A 27,841-nucleotide genomic window follows, 5' to 3' on the forward strand; every position below is an offset into this window, starting at 1 on the left:
ACTAAACCCAACTTCAGACTCCAGCATGTGAGCATTTACAAGCAATGGCAGAGAAGCTACAGACCCCATCACTATTATTACTATAAATGACCTTTGTACTAAAATAAATATAAATAGAACTGAGTGGATCAATCAGTAACTTAAAGGCCCTTAAATAACTCACAAATTTCAGCCCCTTCTTTAAGTAGCCTCCTCACTTCTTCCGACTTTCAAAATGGCGTCCGTAGTGCCGAGTTCTGTGAGGAAGGCCAGGTAAAAGCAGCTTTTCTCCAGCGATCTTCTCGGCAAGCGATCAGTCCAGCGATGTGCCGAAAGTTGCGCGGGGCGATGACCTTGACGATGTGGCATAAGAGTTGGGCCGGCAATTTTCTGGCCCAACTTTCCACTTTTTAAGCGAAATGGGCGATAGCCTGCCTTTTGGGCAATATATGGCCACTAGCCCAGCGATCTCAAGTGGAAATTCTAGCCCCAGAGTTTGGAAGCATGGAGAGAATCCTTTGGTCTGATATTACTAAGGAGGGGCAATCTGATGTTTGGCAGAACTGGGTGGGGGGATGGAATATGAAGTTTGGCTAATTGGTGAATTCCTGGTGTTTGTCAGCAGTGAGGGAAGACAGAGGCATAGGCCGTGATTTTAATACGGATTCTTTTTCCCTCAATCTGTTTCAGCGAATACACTGACGCGAACACCTTCTTGCCTTTTCTGTAAAAGACCTTTATTGAAGATTCTCCGGCCGGGACTTGTCAAGACAAAGGAACACTCTCAATCAGAGCCTGTTTACCTTCTTCTGGACAAGCCCCTTTACAGCGCAAAAAACACAGTAGTTATACATTTTCAAAACATAACGCATTTGATTAGCACTTGGTCTATCCACTCCCTTTCTTCCTCCTCTTTCTCTCTCCCTCCTCTCCTCCTCCCCCCCCCCCCCGAGTATGTCCAATGGCAGGCGAGGAGGTCTCCTAATTAGAGCTGGCCCCGAGGTCAGCTTGTTTATAGCCTCATTAAATTCTTCTTCCTTATCAGTAAAATCTATTTCCCTCCTATCAGTACGTTACCCTCTCCTATCAGTGATTGCCTTTTCTTTCCCGTGACCCGTGTTTAACCTCAACTCTCAGTAACCCCTTTTTTTTTCCTGTTGATTCTGCAATTGTCAGCATCTTGACACTTCTTTAGCTATTTTCCCATGATTCCCTTTCTCCATCCCTCTGCCACATTCATAATCCTTCTGTACACATCCTCAGTGACAGTACTGCGGGGGGGGGGGGGGGGGGGGGGGGAAGGGGTGTCTAGGTCTGCAGCTCGAGATTTCTGCAAACATTGAATTCAGTGCTTTTTGTTTGGGTCCTACATGTATCTTTGTTTGTCTCTCACAGCTGTCACTAATTAAAAAGATTTACACTTTCTAATTACAGTCTACTCTTAATTTAAAGTGGCTTAATTCAAATATTTTAGCACTAAAAAAATAATGCATTGATATGACAGCTTTCATGTTCTCAGGATGTCACTGTGCATTTCACAGCTAATTACACGTATGAAGTGCAGTTACAGTTGCAATGTAGGCAAACGTGACCACCAATTTGCGCACAGCAAAACCCACGAACAGCAATGAGATAAATGACTAATCAGTTTTTAGTAATGTTGAATTAACACTTTTCTATGTTATTAGATTGCTTAATTAAATTGGATAAATTCAATTTTTCTACTCTAACAACTTAAAGTTATATAGCCCCTTTAATATAGCATAATAACCGAAGCAGAAGCTTAATCAGAAAAATAATTGTTGGCAAGCTGAAGTAGAAGTGTAAGATGGGATGACCAAAGCTTTGTCAAAGAGGTGGGTTTTAAGGAGGAGAGGAATGTGGAAAGACAGAACACAAGAAATGGTAGCTGGAGTAGGCCATTTGGCCCTTCGAGCCTGCTCTGCCATTCAACAAAATCAAGGTTGATCTTCTACCTCAGCTCCACCTTCCCACACTATCCCCATAATCCCTTAATTCCCTTTGTTTCCAAAAATTTAACGACCCCTGTCTTGAATATACTCAACAATTGAGCATCCATAGCTCTCTGGGGTAGAGAATTCCAAAGACTCACAACCCTTTGAGTGAAGAGGTTTCTCCTCATCTCAGTCCTAAATGGTCGACCCTTTATTTTGAGACTGTGACCCAGTGTCTAGATTCCCCAGCCAGAGGGAACATCTCAGCATTAACCCTATCAAGCCCTGTAAGAATTGTGTGTGTTTCAATTGGATTGCTTCACATTCTTCTAAACTCTAGGGAATATAGGCCGAGTTTATTCAGTCTCTCCTCATAGGGCAATCCCCTCATCCCAGGAACCAGTCGAATGTACCTTTATTGTACTCACTCGAAGGCAAGTATGTCTTTCCTTAGGTAAGGAGATTAGAACTGTACACAGTACTCCAGGTGTAGCCTCACTAATGCCCTGTATAATTGTAGTAAGCCTTCTTTACTCTTATACTCTAATCCTTTTGTAACAAAAACTAACATACCATTTGCTTTCCAAATTGCTTGCTCTACCTGCATATTAACTTTGTGATTCATGTTCAAGGATACCCAGGTCCCTCTGAATGCAAACATTTCCCAGTCGCCATTCAAAAAATATTGTGCTTTTTTGTTTTTCCTACCAAAGTGGATAACTTCACACTTCCCTACATTGTATTCCATTTGCCATGTCCTTGCCCACTCAGTCAACCTATCGAAATGTCTCTGCAGTTTCTTTGCATCCTTATCACAGCTTACTTTCCCACCTATCTTTGTATCATCAGCAAACTTGGATACTTCATCCAAGTCATTAATATAGATTGTAAATAGCTGAGGCTCAAGCACTGAACCTTGAAGTACCCCACTAGTTACAGCCTGCCAACCCGAAAAAGTCTTGTTAATTCCTACTGTTTTCTGTCCATTAACCAATCCTCAATCCATGCCAATATATTACCCCAAATCCCATGAGTCCTAATTTTGTGTAATAAGCTCATGTGACACCTTATCGAATGGTTTTTGAAACTCCAAATACACTTTTTCTCTTCACATATTTATAGAAGCTTTTGCAGTCAGTTTTTATGTTCCCTGCAAGCTTTCTCTTGTACTCTATTTCCCCCCTCTTAATTAAACCTTTAGTCCTCCTCTGTTGAATTCTAAATTTCTCCTAGTCCTCAGGTTTATTGCTTTTTCTAGTCAATTTATATGTCTCTTCCTTGGTTTTAACACTATCCTTAATTCCCCTTGTTAGCCACAGCTGAGCCACCTTCCCAGTTTTATTTTTACTCCAGACAGGGATGTACAATTGCTGAAGTTCATCCATGTGATCTTTAAATGTTTGCCATTGCTTATCCACCGTCAACCCTTTAAGTATCCTTTGCCAGTCTATTCTAGCCAATTCACACCTCATACCGTCGAAGTTACCTTTCCTTAAGTTCAGGAGCCTAGTTTCCGAATTAACTGTGTCACTCTCCATCTTAATAAAGAATTCTACCATATTATGGTCACCACTGAATCCCATTAATTTCTCCAGTACTCACCTTTACTTAATACTGATTTCCTCATTCTCTAAAGACCCTTGGTTCCCCATTATTTCCAGAATGTTTTTTGTATCTTCTACCTTGAAAACAGATACAAAATAGTTGTTTAATGTCTCTGCCATTTCCTTATTGCCCATTATAATTTCTCCTGTCTCTGCTTCTAATGGGCCCATGTTTACTTACACTAATCTCTTCCTATTTACATACCTATGGAAATGTTTACAATCTGTTTTTATGTCTCTTGCAAATTTACCCTCGTATTTTTTCTCTTTCTTCATCAATTTCTTGGTCCTCCTTTGCTGAATTCTAAAAATCCTCAGGCTTACTACTCTTTTTGACAACATTAAAAGCATGTTCCTTTGATTTAATACCATCTTTAACTTCTCGTTAGCCACGGTTGGACCATTTTTCCCGTGGAGTTTTTTCTGCCTTAAAGGAATGTATATTTGTTGTAAATTATGTATTAATTGTTTAAATGCTAGCTATTGCTTGTCTACCGTCAAACCGTTTAATCAGAGAATCATAAAATCATAGAAATTTACAGCCCGGAAGGAGGCCATTTCAGCCCATCCTGTCCGCACCAGCCGACAAGAGCTATCCAGCCTAATTCCACTTTCCAGTTCTTGGTCCGTTGCCCTGTAGGTTATGGTACTTTAAGTGCACATCTAAGTATGTTTTAAATGTGGTGAGGATTTCTGCTTCTACCACCCTTTCAGGCAGAGAGTTCCAGACCCTCACTACCCTCTGGGTGAAGACATTTCCCCTCATATCTCCTCTAAACCTCCCCCCAATTATTTTAAATCTATGTCCCCTGGTTGTTGACCCCTCTGCCAAGGGAAACAGGTCCTTCCTATCCAGGCGCCTCATAATTTTGTACACCTCAATCAGATCTCCCCTCAGCTTCCTCTGTTCCAAAGAAAACAGACCCAGCATCTCCAATCTTTCCTCATAGCCAAAATGTAGTTTCCTAATCTACCTTAGCCAACTTGCCCCTCATACCCACATAGTTTGCTTTGTTTAGATACAAGACCCTAGTTTCCAACTTAACTAAATCACTTCCAAACTCAATATAAAATTCTATCATATTATGGTCACTCTTCCCTTAAGGTCCCTTTACTGCAAAGTTATTAATTAACCTTTTCTCATTGCACAATACTAGATCTAAAATAGCCTGTTGGTTCCTCAACATACTGATCTGGAAAACTATCTTGTATACATTCCATGAACTCATCCGCCACATTATTACTGCAAATTTGGTTTGCCCAATCTGTATGTAAATTATAGTCCGTGATAACCGAATTACCCATGTTAATTGTGCCTCTAATTTCCTGATTTATACTCTGCTCTACATTCTGTTTGGCTGCCTATAAACAACTCCCACAAATGTTTTCTGCCCCTTGCTGTTTTTAGTGATTATGTGATTAACTGGGATGGAGACAAGCGAGCAGGAGGTGTGTCTCAGACAACATGAGCTCAGAGAGAGCACGAGAGATATAAGAGAGAAACTGGAGGAAGCTGGGGATTCAAGGCTAATGCAGATATAGCCTGGGGGAGGAGTAGATTGGTAGACAAGGGGAAGGGGGAAGTAGGAATGCAGCTGAATGGTCTCAATCTTAGTGACAAAGTCATCCATGAGCTCCTCGCGCTTGTTGGATGTGAGGGTGGAGGAGGCAGAGGAGAGGGGTTTAAGGAGACAGTTGGTAACGAAGGAAAGAAACCCGGGGGGGGGGGTTATCTTTGCTCCCCAGGATGATTTTGGAGTAAACAGTTGGCAGAGAAGAGTGAGACCTGATGACACTTGATGTGGTCCAGCCAGATCTGGTAATGGATGGCCATTTGTGTGCCAGAATCACTCAAGTCAGCATCCCTTGGACATAAGATAGCCATTACAAGATGGAACAGCTGGGATTGAGTAAGGGATGGAAGGTGAGGTGCTCAAAATAATAGAAAATAGCAGAGGAGTAGGAGGAGAGCTTATGGTGATAAGGGCCACACTGCCACCATGGTGGGGCAGGAAGCATTCCCAGGTGGTGAGGTTTTAATAAGGGTCAAAGTATCTCCATCTGAGAGGCAATTTGGAGTGAAAGCCAGAATGTAATCATCCATAATAAGGTCGTGGATGGCAATGGCCTTGGCCTTGTTTGTAATTGAACAAACATTTGGGAGCTAAATGGGGGAAGCAGGAAGACAGGCAAAATAAGCCTACTTCTAACATCTGTAATCCCACAAGAGATCAGTCTCCATGGAGTGCTGGTGAAAAAGCTCTATTGCAGTTAGCAAGGACTTACTCTGCCATCTGCTGTATTTTCAGGTTATTACAAAGCCAGAATAAAAATTACATTGTAGAATTGTCAAAACTATTTTATTGAAGAGTAATGGTGGGTGTCACCAGTGCTGCTTACTAGTCCCTTTAAAAAAGTCTCACTTAATTTTGTTTATAATTATAGAAAACTTTTTTTAAATCTTAGAACATACTAAAAATCTGAAACATTAACTCTGTTTTCCCCTCCACAGGTGCTGCCTGACCTGCTGAGTATTTCTAACATTTTCTGCTTATATTTCAGATTTCCAGCATCCACAATGTTTTGGTTTTGGTTTAATATACTGTAGCAATTTTATGGCTATTTCACCATTCCTGTGAAAAAAAGCATTCTGCTACAACTATGGTAATAACTATTGTTCTTGCAGTTTGTTTATCTTTTTAAAAAGTTTCAAAAATCTCAGTTTTAATGTGATAAATTTCCTGATTTTTTGATCAATCTATCAACAAGCAGTTTCACAGTAGAATTCACAAAACAACCCCCTTAATATGTTTTAGAAGGGCTCAGAGAACGAGAGGGCAGGTGAACAAAGTCACGGTATTTGTGATAAGATTTAATAATGTCTATCATAGTAGTAGAAAGGCAGAGGGATTCCAGAGGATTAAGATAAAGATTGCTAAATGTTTCGTCAATAACAGAATGGAGGGAGGGGAAGATGCACTGCACACCACAGTTGAAAGAGCAGAAAGCATGAGCTAGGGCTTGATATATATTATTACAGTTTCTACCTCCAGCCAATAGATTGTGGTCAAACTTTGGTATATTATTACAATTCCTGGCTCTCATTGTTGTATTGTTGTTAGGGTCCCATGATATGCTTAGACAATCGATCAGTCAAGTTTCCAAGAGATCAAAATAGTCCCAGTCTCATCATTCCAACTAATTAGCTACTTACCTTCTACTCTTTCGATTGGAAAATTAGGACGACACTGGGTTGCCAATGACATCAAGCAAATTAATCTAACAAGTGATTTTTTAAAAAATGGGCACAAACAATAAACACCCAAATCATAATAAAGGAAATTTACCAAATTAAATCGTTTTTTCCATATTGACCATGCATTCCAGTCTCTGTGGTGCCCACTAGTCGCAGAAGGCCTCAAGCGTACCCCCTCTCCAGGGCCACCCGGCGTACTTACCTTCTTTAATTGGAAATGTCCTCTGTACTCAGGAACTTGACAAGTCCCTTTTAAAGCGCCACCACAAATACATATTGACCATCTGTTCACTCTGAAAATAAATTTTTCACATATTTCACAGCATCGAACCTAATTCTTTCATTAGGATTTTGTATGTATGCCCTTTGGCCCTATCATCTCAAATATATCCTATTCAACTGGACATTGAAATCAGATTTCAAAAATCCCAATCATATCCCCTCTAAGCCCATGTTTCTTTAAAGTAAACTAGCCCTAATTCTTCAAGCTTATATTGGTAACCATGAATCATACCAAAGCCTTGCTTAGCCTAATTCTAGTGCTCTTTGTCTTATGCTCTATGGCCTTAAATGGCCAGATATCCTAATCACTTGAAAGTAAGAATTGCATTTATATAGCACCTTTCATGACCACCGGACGTCTCAAAGCACTTTACAGCCAATTAAGTATTTTTGGAGTGTAGTCACTGTTGTAATGTGGGAAACCATAACTTTGGCTCCCACAGACTTCCCACCTCAGTGCTCCCAGAATCTCCTTCGTCAATGTTTGCAGAACTCTAGGAGCCCCTACTCAAGTGCTCCAGGAAAAACAAAAGTAGGTGCAGGAGTAGGCCATTCAGCCCTTCGAGCCTGCACCATCATTCAATATCATGGCTGATCATGCAACGTCAGTACCCCATTCCTGCTTTCTCTCCATACCCCTTGATCCCTTTAGCCATAAGGGCTACATCTAACTCCCTTTTGAATATATCTAACGAACTGGCCTCAACAACTTTCTGTAGTAGAGAATTCCACAGGTTCACAATTCTGAGTGAAGAAGTTTCTCCTCATCTCAGTCCTAAATAGCTTACCCCTTATCCTTAGACTGTGACCCCTGGTTCTGGACTTACCCAACATCGGGAACATTCTTCCTGCATCTAATCTGTCCAATCCAGTCAGAATTTTATATGTTTCTATGAGATCCCCTCTCATTCTTCTAAATTCCAGTGAATATAAGCCTAGTCGATCCACTCTTTCTTCACATGTCAGTCCTGCTATCCCAGGAATCAGTCTGGTGAACCTTCGCTGCACTCTCTCAATAGTAAGAATGTCCTTCCTCAGATTAGGAGGCCAAAACTGCACACAATATTCCAGGTGTGGTCTCACCAAGGCCCTGTACAACTGCAGTAAGACCTCCCTGCTCCTGTACTCAAATTCCCTCGCTATGAAGGCCAGCATGCCATTTGCTTTCTTTACTGCCTGCTGTAACTGCATGCCTACCTTCAATGACTGAGGTACCATGACACTCAGGTCTCATTGCACCTCCCCTTTTACTAATCTGTCACCATTCAGATAATAATCTGCCTTCCTGTTTTTGCCACCCAAGTGGATAACCTCACACTTAGCCACATTATACTGCATCTGCCATGGAGGGGTATGGCGAGAAAGCAGGAATGGGGTACTGAAGTTGAATGTTCAGCCATGAACTCATTGAATGGCGGTGCAGGCTAGAAGGGCCGAATGGCCTACTCCTGCACCTATTTTCTATAATCCCACTCTTAAATACTGCTAAACCTTAAGATTTCATCTCTTATGACACTCACTACGTGTCAGCCTTGGCTCAGATGACAGCCACACAAAAAGAACTTGGGTTCAAGAGACACTCCAGAGACTTGAGCACAAATTCCAGGCCGACACTCCTGTACAGTCCTATCTGCTTGGAGGTGGACATAAAAGATCCCACGGCACTATTTGAAGAGCAGGGGAGTTCTCCCATTTATCCCTCAATCAACATCACAAACAGATTATCTGGTCATTACCACGTTGCTGTTTGTGGGAATTTGCTGTGCGCAAATTAGCTGCAGCGTTTCCTATATTACAACAGTGACTGCACTTTAAAAAAAAAGTCATTAGCTGTTAAAGCTCTTTGGGACGTCCTATGGTCTGAGGCGAGTCTTTATGTTTGCAAGGCCGTTGGCGGTCTGCAGGTGCCGCGCTGTTGGGATCCGTGGTACCTAGGGCAGGCCCCGTTGGGCAACCCTACCTCCCACTCCTCCATGAACCGCTGGACTTCCTGTGCGCCGACCCTCTTATTTCTCCTGAATTCGTCCTTGACGTACTGGTCCCCCAGTGCACGCAGCTCGGCCGGCAGTAGCCGGTGAAGGAGCATGAGCCGCTTGTAGAGCGCGCGCACTCGCGCCACGTGAGCCGAGGCCATGCGTCTCCGTGGCAACCACTGTACCGGCCCCGCTCACCACAACCGGCGCTTTCAGTTGTGTGATCTGTCTGTCGAGGTACGACACGGATATTCTTCCGAATAAATTATCTACATTCCCGAGCCCGGGGGGAGAATCAGTATATAACTTTACGATTCCGCGATTTCTTCAAAACTAATTGAAAAGAGAACTTCGATATATGTTGATAAATGTCATGTTTAGTAAAGTTATTTTCGTGGGTATTTCGTCTTTCTTGTCCTTTGATATCATTGGTTCCGGTGGCTCATCGCGCCGCTGGGTTCGTTGTTGCGTTTACGCAAGGCTACGGTGACGAGGCACGCTGGAGGTCAGCGGCCGTTGTTGAGGAGATGGCGTCGCGAGCCCCAGGCGCGCCAGCTGGTGACGCGTGAGTTACAAACTACAAAGGGGCGTGGCGTGGCGGAGTCGCTGAGAAAAACGAGTGATGGGCCTGGCGGTTTTATTTGTCTCTACTCCAGCGAGGAGTTTGGGCTTTTAATTAAAATCATATTGGATTGGGGGGGGGGGGACAGAAAATGCTGGAAATACTCGGCAGGTCCCTGAAACGTTTATACTGTTTCTCTCTCCACAGGTGCTGTCTGACCTGCTGAGTATTTTCAGCATTTTCTGTTTTTATTTCAGATTTCCAGCATCCGCAGTATTTTGCTTTTGTATTGGGGGATGAATTGCCGCGGATGTTCTCTTGCTCGTCCATTGTAATTTCCGTGAAAGACACTTAGAAATGACTCGAGTCCCGACACTGCTCCAACAGACAAGCAAGTCTCTTATCTTCCAACCTTCGGATGCCTCGACTGACTTAAGGGAGATCCTGCGATATACCTTCACCAACACCTCCAAGATCAGGTTATGTGCTGACGACACTAAGTTAGGTCGCACAGTATAGTGTAGATGGGAGCAGAACATTGAAAGGGACATTGATAGAGTAGGTGAGTGGGCAAAACTGGCAGATTGAGGTTCAACGACGAGGTTCAACACCGTCTCCAGTGCGCCAGCGCAGCCTTCGGTCACCTGAGGAAACGAGTGTTTGAAGATCAGGCCCTCAAATCTGGCACCAAGCTCATGGTCTACAGGGCTGTAGTGCTACCCGCCCTCCTATATGGCTCAGAGACGTGACCATATACACCTCAAATCGCTGGAGAAATACCACCAACGATGTCTCCGCAAGATCTTACAAATGCCCTGGGAGGACAGACGTACCAACATTAGCGTCCTCGATCAGGCCAACATTCCCAGCATCGAAGCACTAACCACACTCGACCAGCTCCATTGTGTCGCATGCCTGACACAAGACTCCCAAAGCAAGCGCTCTACTTGGAACTCCTACACGGCAAGCAAGCCCCAGGTGGGCAGAGGAAACGTTTCAAGGACACCCTCAAAATCTTTTTGATAAAATGTAACATCCCCACTGACACCTGGGAGCCCCTGGCCAAAGACTGCCCTAAATGGAGGAAGAGCATTCAGGAGGGCGCTGAGCACCTCCAGTCTCGTCACCGAGAGCATGTAGAAACCAAGCACAGACAGCGGTAGGAGCGTGCGGCAAACCAGGCTCCCCACCCACCCTTTCCTTCAACCACTGTCTGCCCCACCTGTTAGAGAGATGTAATTCCCACATTGGACTAAACAGCCACCTGAGAACTCACTTTTAGAGTGGAAGCGAGTCTTTCTCGATTTTGAGGGACTGCCGATGATGATGATGATGTCAGATGGAGTTCAATGTGGGAAAGTGTGAGGTAATCTACTTTGGACCTAAGAAAGATAGATAAATATTTTCTAAATGGCAAGAAGCAAAATAAAGCTTGGAACTATGGATGAGCAGAGAGATTTAGGGGTCCATGCACATAAATCACGAAGACAGAAAGACTTGCATTTATATAGCGATTTTTCACGACCACCGGATGTCTCAAAGTGCTTTACTGCCAATGAAGTACTTCTGGAGTAAAAACAGAAAATGCTGGAAATCTCAGCGAGTCCGGCATTGTGAGAGCGAAGCGGCGCGGGACTACAAAGGGCGGCGGCAGCTTGGAGCAGCAGCAGTCGGGTGGAAGCCAGCTGTAGCAGGGACAGAAAGTAAACAAAGAAATCAAAGTGTAACATCACAGCCAAGCGGGTAAGTGATTGGCTGGTGGACTGGTGAGTATTTTATCCTTTTCTTTCGGAAGGAAACATTTGGCATTGTTGTAAGTAAGTAAGAACTGGAAGTAAATATATGTGATCTTTATGATCTAAGGAGAACCAGTTCATTAAATCAGCTGTTTACTGAGTAGCGGCTGAGTATGTTGTGCTCAGGTGTAGAGTTTAGTTCCACTTGATAGTTGTGAGTGTAACTAGAGGGATGACAGTGCAGCTCAGTCACGTGGATTGCACATCCTGTCGCGTGTGGGAAATCCTGGATGCTTCACGCAGCCGGGACGACCACATGTGCAAGAGGGGTCTCCAACTGCACCAACTCGAGCTCCGTGTTTTGGAGCTTGAGCGGCAGCTGGGGACACTGCGGTGCATCCGCAAGACTGAGAGCTACGTGGATAGCACGTTTCTAGAGGCAGTCACCCCACAGCTTAAGAGTGTACAGGCAGATAGGGCTTGGGTGACCCCTGGACAGAAGAGGAGGACCAGGCAGGTAGTGCAGGAGTCCCCTGAGTCCATCTCGCTCTCCAACCGGTATTCTGTTCTGAGTACTAGTGGGGGCGATGGTGACCCTGGGGAGTGCAGCCAGAGCCAAGTCCACGGCACCACGGGTGGCTCAGCTGCACATGGGGGGAGGAAAATGAATTGAAGAGCTACAGTGGTAGGGGATTCCATAGTCAGGGGAGCAGACAGGCGTTTCTGCGGCTGCAGATGTGACTCCAGGATGGTTTGTTGCCTCCCTGGTGCCAGGGTCAAGGATGTCACTGAGCAGCTGCGGAGCATTCTGGGGGGAGAGGGTGAACAGCCAGAGGTCGTGGTCCACATCGGTACCAATGACATAGGTAGGAAGAGGGATGAGATCTTGCGGGCAGAGTTTCGGGAGCTAGGAGAGAGATTAAAAAGCAGGACCTCAAAGATAGTAATCTCCGGATTACTCCCAGTGCCACGAGCTAGTGAGTCCAGAAATAGAAAGATAGAGCAGATGAAGACGTGACTGGAGAGATGGTGCAGGCGGGAGGGCTTTAGTTTCCTGAGGCATTGGGACCGCTTCTGGGGGAGGTGGGACATGTACAAGCCGGACGGGCTGCACCTCAACAGAGCCGGGACCAATATCCTCACGGTGGGGGATTTGCTAGTGCTGTTGGGGAGGATTTAAACTAGTTTGGCAGGGTGATGGGAACCTGAGACTAGATTCATTAGGGAGGGGAATAAAGCTGGAATTAGAAAGCAAAAATAAAGAAAGTGAGCTTGAAAGAGAGAGGAAACAAGTAGGAAAAAAGGGTAATAAAACAAATTTAAAGGCACATTGTCGAAATGCACGTAGCATTTGTAACAAAATAGATGAGCTGACAGCACAAATTGAGACAAATGGGTATGATCTGATAGCCATTACAGAGATGTGGTTGCAAGGTGACCAGAACTGGGAATTAAATATTCAGGGGTATTTGACAATCCGGAAGGACAGACAGAAAGGAAAAGGAGGTGATGTAGCTCTATTGATAAAGGATGGAATCACTACAATCGTGAGAAATGATATATGCTCAAAGGATCAGGATGTTGAAACAGTTTGGGTGGAGATAAGGAATAATAAGGGGAAAAAGTCACCGGTGTGCATAGTATATAGGCTCCCTATCAGTAGCAACTCTGTTGATCGGAGCATAAACCCAGGAAATAGTGGGGGATTGTAAAAAGGGAACAGCAATAATCATGGGTGATTTTAACCTCCATATTGATTGGACAAATCAAATTGGTCAGGGTAGCCTTGAGGAGGAGTTCATAGAGTGCATAAGGGTTCCTTGAGCAGTATGTAACGGAACCAACCAGGGGCAGGTTATCTTAGATCTGGTCCTGTGTAATGAGACGGGATTAATAAACAATCTCCTAGTGAAGGATCCCCTTGGAATGAGTGATCATAGCATGATTGAATTTCAAATTCAGATGGAGAGTGAGAAAGTTGGATCTCTAACCAGCGTACTAAGCTTAAATAAAGGAGACTATGAAGGTATGAGGGCAGAGTTGGCAAAAGTGGACTGAGAAAATAGATTAAAGTGCAGGACGGTTGATGAACAGTGGTGTACATTTAAAGAGATATTTCATAAATCTCAAGAAAAATATATTCCAGTAAGGAGGAAAGGGTGCAAAAGAAAAGATAGTTTACTAAAGAAATAAAGGATGGTATCTGATTTTAAAAACAAGGGCATACAAAGTGGCCAAAACTAGTAGGAGGACAGAAGGTTGGGAAGCTTTTAAAAGCCAGCATAGAATGACTAAAAAAATGATTAAGAAAGGGAAGATAGAATATGAAAGTAAACTAGCACAAAATATAAAAACAGATAGCAAGAGTATAGGTATACAAAAAGAAAGAGTGGCTAAAGTAAATGTTCATCCCTTAGAGGACGAGACCGGGGAATTAGTAATGGGGAACATGGAGATGGGAGAAACTCTAAACAAATATTTTGTCTCAGTCTTTACGGTAGAGGACACTAACAATATTCCAACAGTGGATAGTCAAGGGGCGAAAAGGGGAGAGGATCTTAACACAATCACTAAGGAGGTGGTACTCAGTAAGATAATGGGACTAAAGACAGATAAATCCCCTGGATCTGATGGCTTGCATCCTAGGGCCTTAAGAGAAGTAGCAGCAGGGATTATGGATGCATTGGCTGTAATTTACTAAAATTCCCTGGATTCTGGGGAGGTCCCAGCAGATTGGAAAACTGCAAATGTAACGCTCCTATTCAAAAAAAGGAGGCAGACAAAAAGCAGGAAACTATAGACCAGTTAGCCTAACATCTGTGGTTGGGAAAATGTTGGAGTCCATTATTAAGGAAGCAGTCACAGGACATTTTGGAAAAGCAAAATTTGGTCAGGCAGAGTCAGCATGGATTTATGAAGGGGCAGTCATGTTTGACAAATTTGCTGGAATCCTTTGGGGATGTAACGAACAAGGTGGATAAAGGGGAAGCAGTGGATGTGGTGTATATGGACTTCCAGAAGGCATTTGACAAGGTGCCACACAAAAGGCTACTGCACAAAATAAAAGTTCACGGGGTTGGGGGTAATATATTAGCATGGATAGAAGATTGGCTAACAAACAGAAAACAGAGAGGCGGGATAAATGGTTCATTCTCTGGTTGGCAATCAGTAACAAGTGGGGTGCCACAGGGATCAGTGCTGGCAGCCCAAATATTTACAATCTATAGTAAGGACTTGAAAGAAGGGACTGAGTGTAATGTAGCCAGGTTTGCTGATGATACAAAGATGGGAGGAAAAGCAATGTGTGAGGAGGACACAAAAAAAGCTGCAAAAGGACATAGACAAACTAAGAGCATGGGCAAAAATTTAGCAGACGGTGTATAATGTTGGAAAGTGTGAGGTCATGCACTTTGGCAGAAACAAATCAAAGAGCAAGTTATTATTTAAATGGAGAAAGAATTCAAAGTGCTGCAGTACAGCGGGACCTGGGGGTACTTGTGCATGAAACACAGAAGGATCGTATGCAGGTACAGCAAGTGATCAGGAAGGCCAATGGAATCTTGGCTTTTATTACAAAGGGGATGGAGTATAAAAGCAGGGAAGTCTTGTTACAGCTGTACAGGGTATTGGTGAGGCCACACCTGGAATACTGTGTGCAGTTTTGGTTTACGTATTTACAAAGGGATGTGCTTGTTTTGGGGGCAGTTCAGAGAAGGTTCACTAGGTTGATTCCGGGAATGAGAGGGTTGACTTATGTGGAAAGGTTGAGTAGGTGGGGCCTCTACTCATTGGAATTCAGAAGATTTGAGAGGTGATCTTATCGAAACGTATAAGATTATGAGGGGGCTTGACAAGGTGGATGCAGAGAGAATGTTTCCATCCATGGTGGGGGAGACTAGAACTAGAGGGCATGATCTTAGAATAAGGGGCCGCCCATTTAGAACTGAGATGAGGAGAAATTTCTTCTCTGAGGGTTGTGAATCTGTGGAATTCACTGCCTCAGAGAGCTGTGGAAGCTGGGACATTAAATAAATTTAAGACAGAAATAGACAGTTTCTTAAAGGATAAGGGGTTATGGGGAGCGGGCAGGGAAGTGGAGCTGAGTCCATGATCAGATCAGCCATGATCTTATTGAATGGCAGAGCAGGCTCAAGGGGCCGTATGGCCTACTCCTCCTATTTCTTATGTTCTTTGTTTATCTCTCCGCAGATAAGAACATGAGTTAATGTTTCAGGTCGATGACCTTTTCTGTTTTTATTTCAGATTCCAGCATCCACAGTATTTTGCTTAAGTACTTTTGGAGTGTAGTCACTGTTGTAATGTGGGAAGATGATGCACAAAAAATTATTAAAAAGGCAAATGGAATGTTGGCCTTTATCTCATCCCATCATCATAGGCAGTCCCTCGGAATCGAGGAAGCCTTGCTTCCATTCTTAACAAGTTCTTAGGTGGCTGTACAGTCCAATACGAGAACCACAGTCTCTGTCAGAGGTGGCACAAATAGTCGTTGAGGGAAGGGGTGGGTGGGACTGGTTTGCCGCACGCTCTTCCCGCTGCCTGCGCTTGATTTCTGCATGCTCTCGGCGACAATACTCTAGGTGCTCAGCGCCCTCCCGGATGCACTTCCTCCACTTGGGGCATTCTTTGGCCAGGGACTCCCAGGTGTCAGTGGGGATGTTGCATTTTATCAGGGAGGCTTTGAGGATGTCCTTGTAATGTTTCCGCTGCCCACCTTTGACTCGTTTGCCACGAAGGAGTTCCGAGTAAAGCGCTTGCTTTGTGAGTCTCGTGTCTGGCATGCGAACTATGTGGCCTGCCCAGCGGAGCTGATCAAGTGTGGTCGGTGCTTTAATGCTGGGGATGTTGGCCTGAATGAGGATGCTAACGTTGGTGCGTCTGTCCCCCCCAGGGGATTTGTAGGATCTTGCAGCGACATCGTGGGTGGTATTTCTCCAGTGATTTGAGGTGTCTGCTGTTCATGGTCCATGTTTCTGAGCCATACAGGAAGGCTGGTATTACTACAGCCCTGTGGACCATGAGCTTGATGACAGTTTTGAGGGCCTGGTCTTCAAACACTCCTTTCCTCAGGCAGTTGAAGGCTGCACTGGCGCACTGGAGGCAGTGTTAGATCTCATCATCAATGCCTGCTCTTGTTGATAGGAGGCTCCCGAGATGAGGGAAGTGGTCCACGTTGTCCAGGTCCGCGCCGTGGATCTTGATGACTGGGGGGCAGTGTAGTGCGGCGAGGACAGGCTGGTGGAGGACCTTTGTCTTACTGATGTTTAGTGTAATGCCCTTGCTTTCGTACGCGTCAGTTAATACGTCGACTATGTCCTGGAGTGCAACCTCTGTGCGCAGACGCTTTCGTCGTCCGCGTACTGTAGCTCGATGACAGAGGTTGGGGTGGTCTTGGATCTGGCCTGGAGATGGCGATGGTTGAGCAGGTTCCCACTGGTTCTGTAGTTTAGTTCCACTCCAGCAGGGAGCTTGCCAACTGTGAGGTGGAGCATGGCAACAAAGAAGATTGAGAAGAGGGGGCGATGACTCAGCCCTGCTTGACCCTGTTCCGGACGTGGATTGGATCCATTGGTAAGGATCACAGCCTGCATGTCATCGTGGAGCAGACGGAGGATGATGAGGTACATTTGGGGGCATCCGAAATGGAGGAGGACGCTCCATAGACCCTCGCGATTGACTGTGTCAAAAGCCTTTATCTAAAGAGGGCTGGAATACAAAGGGCTAAATGTTAAGTTACAGCTGCACAGATATTTGTTTATACCCCATCTCGAGTACTGCATTCAATTCTGGGCACCACACCTCAGGGTGGATATGTTCGACTTGGAGAGGGTGCAGCGCAGATTGACCAGAATTATACTTGGGCTAAAAGGATAAAATTATGAGGACAGGTTGCATAGACTAGACTCGACTTGTATTTCCATGAATATAGAATATATACTGGTGATCTAATTCAAGTGTTTAAGATGATTAAAGGATTTAATAGCGTTGATAGAGAAAAACTATTTCCTCTGGTAGGCACAAGGGGGTATAACCTGACCGTGGGAAGATAGTGAAGGTAACATTGGAGAATAAGATGTGGAGAAAAGAAGAAATAAGAGAGTTGCAGAATAAAGAGGTTAGGGTAGTCTGGACGATGGGGAAAGATACAAAAACGTGAGAGATGGGGAAGATATTGCACCTATGTGTATTGTGCTTGCATGAGTGAAAAATATGGCAATATAAAGAATATGAGCAGGGTCAGTGACGAAACAGGCTGGATGTAAATATCCATTAATAATTCCACTTAAACCATTGCCTTAGACTTTGGGATGTGAACTCTATTGACTTTCAGTGATTATAGAAACATAGAAAGTAGGTGCAGGAGAAGGCCATTCGGCCCTTCGAGCCTGCACCACCATTCAATATGATCATGGCTGATCATGCAACTTCAGTACCCCATTCCTTCTTTCTCTCCATACCCCTTTAGCCGTAAGGGTCACATCTAACGCCCTTTTGAATATATCTAACAAACTGGCCTCAACAACTTTCTATGGTAGAGAATTCCAAAGGTTCACAATTCTCTGAGTGAAGAAGTTTTTCTTCATCCCGGTCCTAAATGGCTTGTCCCTTATCCTTAGACTGTGACCACTGGTCCTGGACTTCCCCAACATCGGGAACATTCTTCCTGCATCTAATCTGTCCAATCTCGTCAGAATCATACATGTTTCGATGAGATCCCCTCTCATTTTTCTAAATTCCAGTGAATATAAGCCGAGTCGATCCAGTCTATCTTCATATGTCAGTCCTGCCATCCCAGGAATCAGTCTGGCGAACCTTCGCTGCACTCCCTCAATAGCAAGAACGTCCTTCCTCAGATTAGGAGACCAAAACTGTACACCATATTCAAGGTGTGGCCTCACCAAGGCCCTGTACAACTGCAGTAAGACCTCCCTGCTCCTATACTCAAATCCCCTCTCTATGAAGGCCAGCATGCCATTTGCTTTCTTTGCTGCCTGCTGTACCTGCATGCCTACCTTCAATGACTGATGTACCATGATACCCAGGTCTTGTTGCAACTCCCATTTTACTAATCTGTCACCATTCAGATAATCGGCCTTCCTGTTTTTGCCACCAAAGTGGATAACCTCACACTTACCACATTATACTGCATCTGCCATGCATTTGCCCACTCACCTAACCTGTTCAAGTCCCCCTGCAGCCTCCTAGCATCCTCCTTGCAACTCGCACTGCCACCCAGCTTAGTGTCATCTGCAAACTTGGAGATATTACATTCAATTCCGTCATCTAAATCATTGATGTATATTGTAAATAGCTGGGGTCCCAGCACTGAACCCTGCGGCACCCCACTAATCACTGCCTGCCATTCTGAAAAGGACCCGTTTATTCCCACTCTTTGCTTCCTGTCTGCCAACCAGTTCTCTATCCATGTCAATACATTACCCTGTGCCTTAAGTTTGCACGCTAATCTCTTGTTTGGGACCTTGTCAAAAGCCTTTTGAAAGTCCAAATACACCACACCCACTGGTTCTCCCTTATCCACACCACCAGTTACTAGACTGGCGAATGATACTTAAAGGGTTGATGGTGGATAGGCAATGGCAAACATTTAAAGATCACATGGATGAACTTCAACAATTGCACATCCCTGTCTGGAGTAAAAATAAAACGGGGAAGGTGGTTCAACTGTGGCTAACAGGGGAAATTAAGGATAGTGTTAAATCCAAGGAAGAGGCATATAAATTGGCCAGAAAAAGCAGCAAACCTGAGGACTGGGAGAATTTTATAATTCGGCAGAGGAGGACAAAGAGTTTAATTAGGAGGGGGAAATAGAGTATGAGAGGAAGCTTGCTGGGAACATAAAAACTGACTGCAAAAGCTTCGATAGATATGTGAAGAGAAAAAGATTAGTGAAGACAAATGTAGGTCCCTTGCAGTCAGATTCAGATGAATTTATAATGGGGAACAAAGAAATTGCGGACCAATTGAACAAATACTTTGGTTCTGTCTTCACTAAGAAAGACACAAATAACCTTCTGGAAATACTAGGGGACCAAGGATCTAGCGAGAAGGGGGAACTGAAGGAAATCCTTATTAGTCAGGAAATTATGTTCGGGAAATTGAAGGAACTGAAGGCCGATAAATCCCCAGGGCCTGATAGTCTGCATCCCAGAGTACTTAAGGAAGTGGCCCTAAAAATAGTAGATGCATTGGTGGTCATTTTCCAACATTCCATGGACTCTGGTTCAGTTCCTATGGATTGGAGGGTAGCTAATGTAAGACCACTTTTTAAAAAAAAAAGGACGGAGAGAAAATGGAATTATAGACCAGTTAGCCTGACATCGGTGGTGGGGAAAATGCTCAAATCAATTATTAAAGATGTAATAGCAGCGCATTTGGAAAACAGTGACCGGATCGTTCCAAGTCAGCATGGATTTATGAAAGGGAAATTATGCTTGACAAATCTTCAAGTGTTATTTTGAGGATAGAAACATAGAAAATAGTTGCCGGAGTATGCCATTCAGCCCTTCTAGCCTGCACCACCATTCAATAAGATCATGGCTGATCATTCAGCTCAGTACCCCTTTCCTGCTTTCTCTCCATACCCCTAGATCCCTTTAGCCGTGAGGGCCATATCTAACTCCCTCTTGAATATATCCAACGAACTGGCATCAACAACTCTCTGCGGTAGAGAATTCCACAGGTTAACAACTCTCTGAGTGAAGAAGATTCTCCTCATCTCAGTCCTAAACGGCTTACCCCTTATCCTTAGACTATGTGCCCTAGTTCTGGACTTCCCCAACATCGGGAACATTCTTCCTGCATCTCACCTGTCCAGTCCTGTCAGAATTTTATATGTTTCAATGAGATCCCCTCTCATCCTTCTAAACTCCAGTCAATACAGGCCCAGGCGATCCAGTCTCTCCTCATGTCAGTCCTGCCATCCCGAGAATCAGTCTGGTGAACCTTCGCTGCACTCCCTCAAGAGCAAGAATGCCCTTCCTCAGATTAGGAGACCAAAACTGAACACAATATTCCAGGTGAGGCCTCACTAAGGCCCTGTACAACTGCAATAAGACCTCCCTGCTCCTAGACTCAAATCCCCTAGCTATGAAGGCCAACATACCATTTGCCTTCTTCACCGCCTGCTGCACCTGCATGCCAACTTTCAATGACTGATGAACCATGACACCCAGGTCTCGTTGCACCTCCCCTTTTCCTTATCTGCCACCATTCAGATAATATTCTGCCTTCGTGTCTTTGCCACCAAAATCGATAACCTCACATTTATCCACATTATTCTGCATCTGCCATGCGTTTGCCCACTCGCCTAACCTGTCCAAGTCAGTCTCTTAGCATCCTCCTCACAGCTCACACCACCACCCAGCTTAGTGTCGTCTGCAAACTTGGAGATATTACACTCAATTCCTTCATCCAAATCATTAACGTATATTGTAAATAGTTGGGGTATCAGCACTGAGCCCTGCGGCACCCCACTAGTCACTGCCTACCATTCTGAAAAGGACCCGTTTATCCCGACTCTCTTTCCTGTCTGCCAACCAGTTCTCAATCCATGTCGGTTCATGACCCATAATACCATGTGCCTTAATTTTGCACACCAATCTCTTGTGTGGGTCCTTGTCAAAAGCCTTTTGAAAGTCCAAATACGCCACATCCACTGGTTCTCCTTTGTCCACTCTACTAGTTACATCCTCAAAAAATTCCAGAAGATTTGTCAAGCATGATTTCCCTTTCATAAATCCATGCTGACTTGGACCGATCCGGTCACTGTTTTCCAAATGTACTGCTCTTACGTCTTTAATAATTGATTCGAGCATTTTCCCCACCACCGATGTCAGGCTAACTGGTCTATAATTCCCTATTTTCTCTCCGTCCTTTTTTTAAAAAGTGGTCTTACATTAGCTACCCTCCAATCCATAGGAACTGAACCAGAGTCCAAGGAATGTTGGAAAATGACCACCAATGCATCTACTACTTTTAGGGCCACTTCCTTAAATTCTCTGGGATGCAGACTATCAGGCCCTGGGGATTTATCGGCCTTCAGTCTCTTCAATTTCCCTAACATCATTTCCTGACTAATAAGGATTTCCTTCAGTTCCCCCTTCTCAATAGACCCTCGGTCCCCTTGTACTTGCGGAAGGTTATTTGTGTCTTCCTTCGTGAAGACAGAACCAAAGTATTTGTTCAATTGGTCTGCCATTTCCTTGTTCCCCATTATGAATTCCCCTGATTCACATTAGTCTTCACTAAACTTTTTCTCTTCACATATCTATAGAAGCTTTTGCAGTCAGTTTTTATGTTCCCAGCAAGCTTCCTCTCACTCTATTTTCCCCCTCCTAATTAAACCCTTAGTACTCCTCTGCTGAATTCTAAATTTCTCCCAGTCCTCAGGTTTGCTGCTTTTTCTGGCCAATTTATATGCCTCTTCCTTGGATTTCACACTATCCCTAATTTCCATTGTTAGCCAGCATTGAGCCACCTTCCCTTTTTTTATTCTTGCGTCATACAGGGATGTACAATTGTTGTAGTTCATCCATGTGATCTTTAAATATCTGCCATTGCCTATCCACCGTCAACCCTTTTACGTATCATTCTCCAGTCTATCCTAGCCAATTCACGTCTCGTACAGTGGAAGTTTCCTTTCTTTAAATTCAGGACCCTCGTCTCTGAATTAATTGTGTCACTCTCCATCTTAATGAAGAATTCTACCATATTATGGTCATTCTTCCCCAAGGGGCCCCGCACGAACAGATTGCTAATTAATCCTCTCTCGTTACACAAGACCCAGTTTAGGTTGGCCTGTTCTCCAGTTGGTTTATCGACATATTGGTCTAGAAAACCATCCCTTATACATTCCAGGAAATCCTCCTCCACAGTATTGCTACCAGTTTGGTTAGCCCAATCAATATGCAGATTAAAGTTACGCATGATAACATGATAACCTTATTGCACACGTCCCTAAACAAGTGGCAATAACTTGTTTTGGTTTAACGAATTTAACCTATTTATAGCACAGTTAAGATAAACGTAGCTTCATAGCCCAGAAATCGCAAGAGTCTGTTCCTGACATGGAGTCTCGTTCAATGGGAGCGCAAATCGGAGAACTAGGCACAGAACTCAACATACCTGATTTTCCAACCATTTTATGTAGAAAATCCTGTCCTTGTCTTTTAGTTGCCTCTTCTAATATCCAATGTTATCCCTGGAAAATCATTAGCTGTGCTAATCCCCACCCTCTGTTCCTCAATCTGCACTCCCATTAACTCCGCCACATTTGAGGCTCATCTGTTTTCATGGGTGTCACATTTGCCTATCAAAACCTTACATGAAATATTTCTTTGACATTATGAAGGAATGACAGAAATACTGGCACTTCCTCAGGATTGTGAATAGACCTTGAGAAGAAAGCAAAGTTAACTACTTTAAATAGATGTGTGTTCTGGTATTTTCCATAACACGCAACCAACAAAATCAGGTGAAGAAGTACTGAGAGGGTGAGCAATTCTGAGTTGCAAGATTGTTGGGACCATATTAAATAACAATCAAAAGGTTTTCAAGTGGTAAACAAAGAGTGAAAGAAAGTATTGGTTCACTTAGAAATCATAATGAGAAGCTGAAATGAGGGGGAGGGGGAGGGTGCAGAAGTAGCATTTGTTAAGTTTTTTTTCTTCACATTTGTCTTTAGGCAGGAAGAAGAGGGAATGTTGCCAAAATCCAGGATTTCCATGATCTCCAGAAGAGGAGCTAGAAAGAGTAAACTTTGTGCTCTTCAAATAGGCAATACTGGGCCTAGACAACTTGTACACATGTGTCATAAAGTAGATGTGAACTGACATAAAGAATATTTGATATGCAGATAAAGAACTGCATGAATAATAATGTAGATTGACAATCTCATCTGTAGTGTAAATGAGTTTGTAGTCCAGATACAATAGCTTGAAACTGATCTGCTTGTTCACTGCTCCTCCAGGTACTGACTGAGACAAGCCATACTGAGGAGATCATCAGCAATAATACAAAAGCAAAATACTGCAGATGCTGGAATCTGAAATAAAAACAGAAAATGCTGGAAATCTCAGCAGGTCAGGCAGCATCTGTGCAGAGAGAAACCGAGTTAACGTTTCAGGTCGATGATCCTTCGTCAGACGTTCTGATATGTTTGTCATTTCATTGCTGCTTTCTGCGACCTCCATTCTGCTTGCCAGAAGATAAGCAGATTTTACATGTGATAGGTCTGGCTATCCATTGCCAAGTATAACAACATGCATTTATAGAGTGCTTTTAACATTATAAAACGTCCAAAAAAGCAACATAGCTCAACCACCTAAGCTCTACCTTCATTATCTTTCCATGGCAAGTTGTCGTACTGCTCAAAGGTCATTCTGGAGACCAGGAACAATTTCACTATCCATTTATCCACTATTAACCATCTCCTCTAAATAGCTTCCATTGGATTCTCCAGCTCACTTCAGAAACCATATGTGAGAAACTAATGGATTTTTTTTTCCTCCTCTAACTCTTCGCCCCCTTCACCAATTCCTTAATTTTAAACATGTGCTCCCATCACTAAATTTATTTTGTCCATACCACCACCTGTTCCCTTGACACCCTCACGTCACAGCTCGCTGACCATCCAACCAACTTCCCTTCATCAACCTGACTTGTTATCTGGCATGATCCCAACACTCTTTAAAAAGCTGCTGTCATCGCCTACCAACAAAAATCTACTTTCATGCCTTCCTTTCTTTCCAACTGCTATACATTTCCTGTGAAATAATCTGGAAAGTTGTTAAAACTTCTGTCCAGGGACAGTTGAACAGATTGTTTTTGATGGTTCCTGGAAAATATTTAGTGTTCCTTTGCCCACTGCAGCTGGATAAATCAATAGCTAAAGTAGCTGTATATAAATATTATTATCTAAAGAGTGATTGTTTTCAAATTTTCAGTGTAAACAAATAAAATGCAGATGCTCAAAATCATCTGCCTTTATACCTCCATTCGTCTTCTATGCTGAGCTAGTTTCTCTCTCTGAAGTAACAGATAAAAAGTTCCTAATAGTTTTGCTGTGAACCTTTATACTAAAAATCTTTTACAATATATCCACTAACTTGTTTTCAAATGATTTAAAAAAACACTTGCAATAATTAATATAGCACCTTTAACGTAGTAAAATGTCCTAAGGCACTTCATAGGAGTGAACCAAATTTGACACTGGGCCATATAAGGAGCTATTAGAAGAGCTGGTCTTAAGTTTGGTCAAAAGGTAAGTTTTAAGGAGCATCTTAAAGAAGGAGAGAGAGGTGGAGAGGTTTAGGGAGGAATTCCAGAGCTTAGGGCTGAGGCTGTTGAAGGCACAGCCGCCAATGGTGGAGCGATGAAAATCAGCGAGGGGCGCAGCAATCATGTAGGACTGGAGGAGGTTACAGAGATCATAAAGTGCGGACAGTAGCAAAGTTCAATCCTATCAGTTTAAATAAAGTCTTCACTTACGCGGTCAGCACCTGTGAATTTTAAAATTCACATCCTTATTTTCAAGCAATAGAGAGTAACTGCAGTCACGATTGAGTGTCCAGGATGGGGTGTTGCCAGGGTAAGGGATATCTCAAAATGGCTGGAAAGGAACTTGGAAGGGCGTTGTTATGATCCATGCTGGGACCATTGACATAGGAAACAACAGGGAGCAGGTTCTGCTAAGCGAGCAACTGAACCCAGGCACTGAATTGAAAAGCAGGACCTCAAGGATGGTAATCTTTGAATTACTACCTGAGCCACGTGCTATTTGGCATAGAGATCAACAGATCAGGAAAGTAAATGCATGGCTGAAAGACTAGTATGGGAAGAAGAGGTTCCATTTCACGGGACACTGGCCGAAGTACTGGGATGGGCTGCACCTGAGCCAGTTACAACCAAGGTGTAGTGGAAAGGATAAATACGACTGTAGAAAGGACTTTAAACCAATAAAGTGGGAGAAGGTCCTGGTGGAAGAAATAATAACCTAAAGGTAAGGAAAAGTACAGATAAGAGCAAAGTTCAGAGTACAAAAAGTGATACGGATAATATCATAGAATCATAGAAATTTACAGCACGGAAGGAGGCTATTTCGGCCCATCGTGTTCGCACCAGCCGACCAAGAGCTATCCAGCCTAATCCCACTTTCCAGCACTTGGTCCGTAGCCCTGTAGGTTACGGCACTTTAAGTGCACATCCAAGTATCTTTTAAATGTGGAGGCTTCCTGCCTATACCACCCTTTCAGGCAGTGAGTTCGAGACTCGGACCACACTCTGGGTGAAGATATTTCCCCTCATATCTCCTCTAAACCTCCCCGCAATTACTTTAAATCTATGCCCCCTGGTTGTTGACCCCTCTGCCAAGCGAAACAGGTCCTTCGTATCCACTCTATCCAGACCCCTCATAATTTTATACACCTCAATCAGGTTTCCCCTTAGCCTCTTCTGTTCCAAAGAAAACAGACCCAGCAGCTCCAATCTTTCCTCATAGCCAAAATTATCCAGTCCAAGCAACATTCTTGTAAATCTCCTCTGCACCCTTTCCAGTGCAGTCACATCTGCCCTGTAATGTGGTGACCAGAACTGCACACAGTACTCCAGCTGCGGCCTAATCAGTGTTTTATATAATTTAAGCATAACTTCCCGGCTCTTATATTCCATGCCCTGGCCAATAAAGGTAAACACTCCATATGCCGCCTTAACCACCTTATCTACCTGGCCTGCGACTTTCAGGGGTCTGTGGACCAATGGTGAAGCTTTGGAGGCGTGGTCTATTCACTTGGAGCCTGGAGCTGTGAGAGAAGGAGCTTGCTGCTGTTGCTCCTGCCTGGAAGACCTTGAGTGAGCCCTGTGAAACAGCCCAGGAGAGGGAGAGGAGGAGAGCAGAAAATTCATCAACTTTATTACTTTTACAAAGAGTTGGAGAGAGGGGGAAAAGAACAACAACTATCCAGTGTGGAAGGAGGGAAAGACTTCATCATCAACCAAAGGTGGGTGTGTTTTGGTGCATTCCCCGAAAGACTTTGTTGTATCGGTGGGGGGGAGGAACATCGCGGGGAGTGTGTGTGGGGGTCTTGCTAAATAACTAGGCCCCACACACCACTGAAGCACCCCTCCCCCATTGTCTAGCCTGGGATAGCTGGAGCTACCTGGCTGAAGACTGATTAATTATCCTATTTAACATCGTTGGGAGTGTGTGCCTGGGTGGCTCCAGCTACCCCAGGTGAAGACATCTCCCCCCACGCGAAGACAATCTACAAAGACTGTTTTTTGCCATCTGGGGAGTGCACCCCAAGAAACGCCCACCCATCACAGTGAGGGGAGACCTGCCCTCGCAGCTTCCCTCTTTCCCACCCTCCTCTCTCTCTCTGTCTCTCCCCTCTCTCTCTGAGAGCCCTTTCCTCCTAATTGAAAAAACAATTAAGACAACTGAGCAGAGGGAGCAAGGCCCCTCCCCAATTGTCAACTAGGGGAGAGGTGTGCCTCATTGAGAGCTCCTCTGCTCATACACTGAAACGAGGCCAATTTAAGAACATTAAGGCCTGTGACTTTGGGGTGGGCGTAGCCCTAAAAGGGACCCCGTGATGGCAACTCCATCCACGCCGGTGACAGGGCCAGCTAAGACGTACGCGCAGGCGGCGTCCACATCCACGGCGCCTCCTGCTGCCCTGCCACCGTTCAGACTTATAACAAAAAAACACGGGGTCAAGAGCAACACTCACCCCACAATGAGCATCGAGGAGTGCGTGCGGGCGATGGCTGGGGTAGTCGGACCCTCGGCCATTGTCGCAGCCTCCAAGATGTCTGGGAAGGCTGTATTCTTCCTCGGGTCGGAGCGGGCGGTGTCCCTGGCCCTTGAAAAGGGGCTCACAATGGGCGGGACGTTCCTGCCGGTGGACTTTCTCTCTCTCTCTCTCTCTCTCTCTCTCGAGGCCACCGCGCAGAGGGTCATCCTTTCTAACGTCCCGCCCTTTGTTCCCGCTGGGCTCCTCCTCCCTCACCTACACCAACTGGGGGAGGTAAGGTCAGGGATCAACCCCATACCGCTCGGCCTCAGGGAGAACAGCCTGCGCCACGTCTTCTCCTTCCGCCGCCAGCACTTTGTCCGGCTGGCGCGGGAGGAGAAGACAGAGGGTAGTTTTAATGTGGTGCACGAGGGGACTGCCTACCGCGTCTTCTGGACATCTGACGGCGTGCGGTTCCATGCCTGTAGGGAGGTGGGGCATGTTCGTAAGAACTACCCCGCCTCCAAGGCCGCCAAACCACCAAGGGCGGCCAAGGCTGGCGCCGCAGCCACCCCTCCCGCTAGTAGCGTCCGCGTGCCGGGAGCCGTAGGTGCGCGGGCATCGTCGGGGGCCTTTGTTTTCATGGCCTCGGGTGGGGGGAAGGGAGAGCGTCCGATCGGAAAGAAGGCGCGGAGGAAGGCGAAACATCTCGAGGCGGGTCCCC

The 27,841-nt window shown here is 44.6% G+C and overlaps 2 protein-coding genes across 4 annotated transcripts in view; one reads left to right on the forward strand and one right to left on the reverse strand.

Annotated features, from left to right (window-relative positions):
* The window catches only part of sdhaf3 (succinate dehydrogenase complex assembly factor 3), a 68,529-nt gene extending 58,983 nt beyond the window's left edge, over positions 1-9,546 (reverse strand). The window contains exon 1 of the mRNA XM_070881053.1: positions 9,037-9,546. Coding sequence (XP_070737154.1) covers positions 9,037-9,210 — 174 coding nt within the window. The 5' untranslated portion in view covers positions 9,211-9,546. The remainder of the gene's footprint in view (positions 1-9,036) is intronic.
* Positions 9,547-9,553: 7 nt separating this feature from the next.
* LOC139264489 (cytoplasmic dynein 1 intermediate chain 1) overlaps positions 9,554-27,841 on the forward strand; it is a 532,713-nt gene continuing 514,425 nt past the window's right edge. For 2 of the 3 annotated variants that reach the window (XM_070881047.1, XM_070881049.1), the window contains exon 1: positions 9,755-11,354. In XM_070881047.1, the coding sequence (XP_070737148.1) occupies positions 11,080-11,354 (275 nt within the window). In that variant the 5' untranslated portion in view covers positions 9,755-11,079. Of the gene's footprint in view, positions 9,615-9,754; positions 11,355-27,841 lie in introns of those variants that run through there. The other variant, XM_070881048.1, reaches the window with a different exon arrangement.

Source organism: Pristiophorus japonicus, chromosome 5, assembly GCF_044704955.1.
Source record: "Pristiophorus japonicus isolate sPriJap1 chromosome 5, sPriJap1.hap1, whole genome shotgun sequence".
In the NCBI taxonomy this organism is placed as follows: domain Eukaryota; kingdom Metazoa; phylum Chordata; class Chondrichthyes; family Pristiophoridae; genus Pristiophorus; species Pristiophorus japonicus.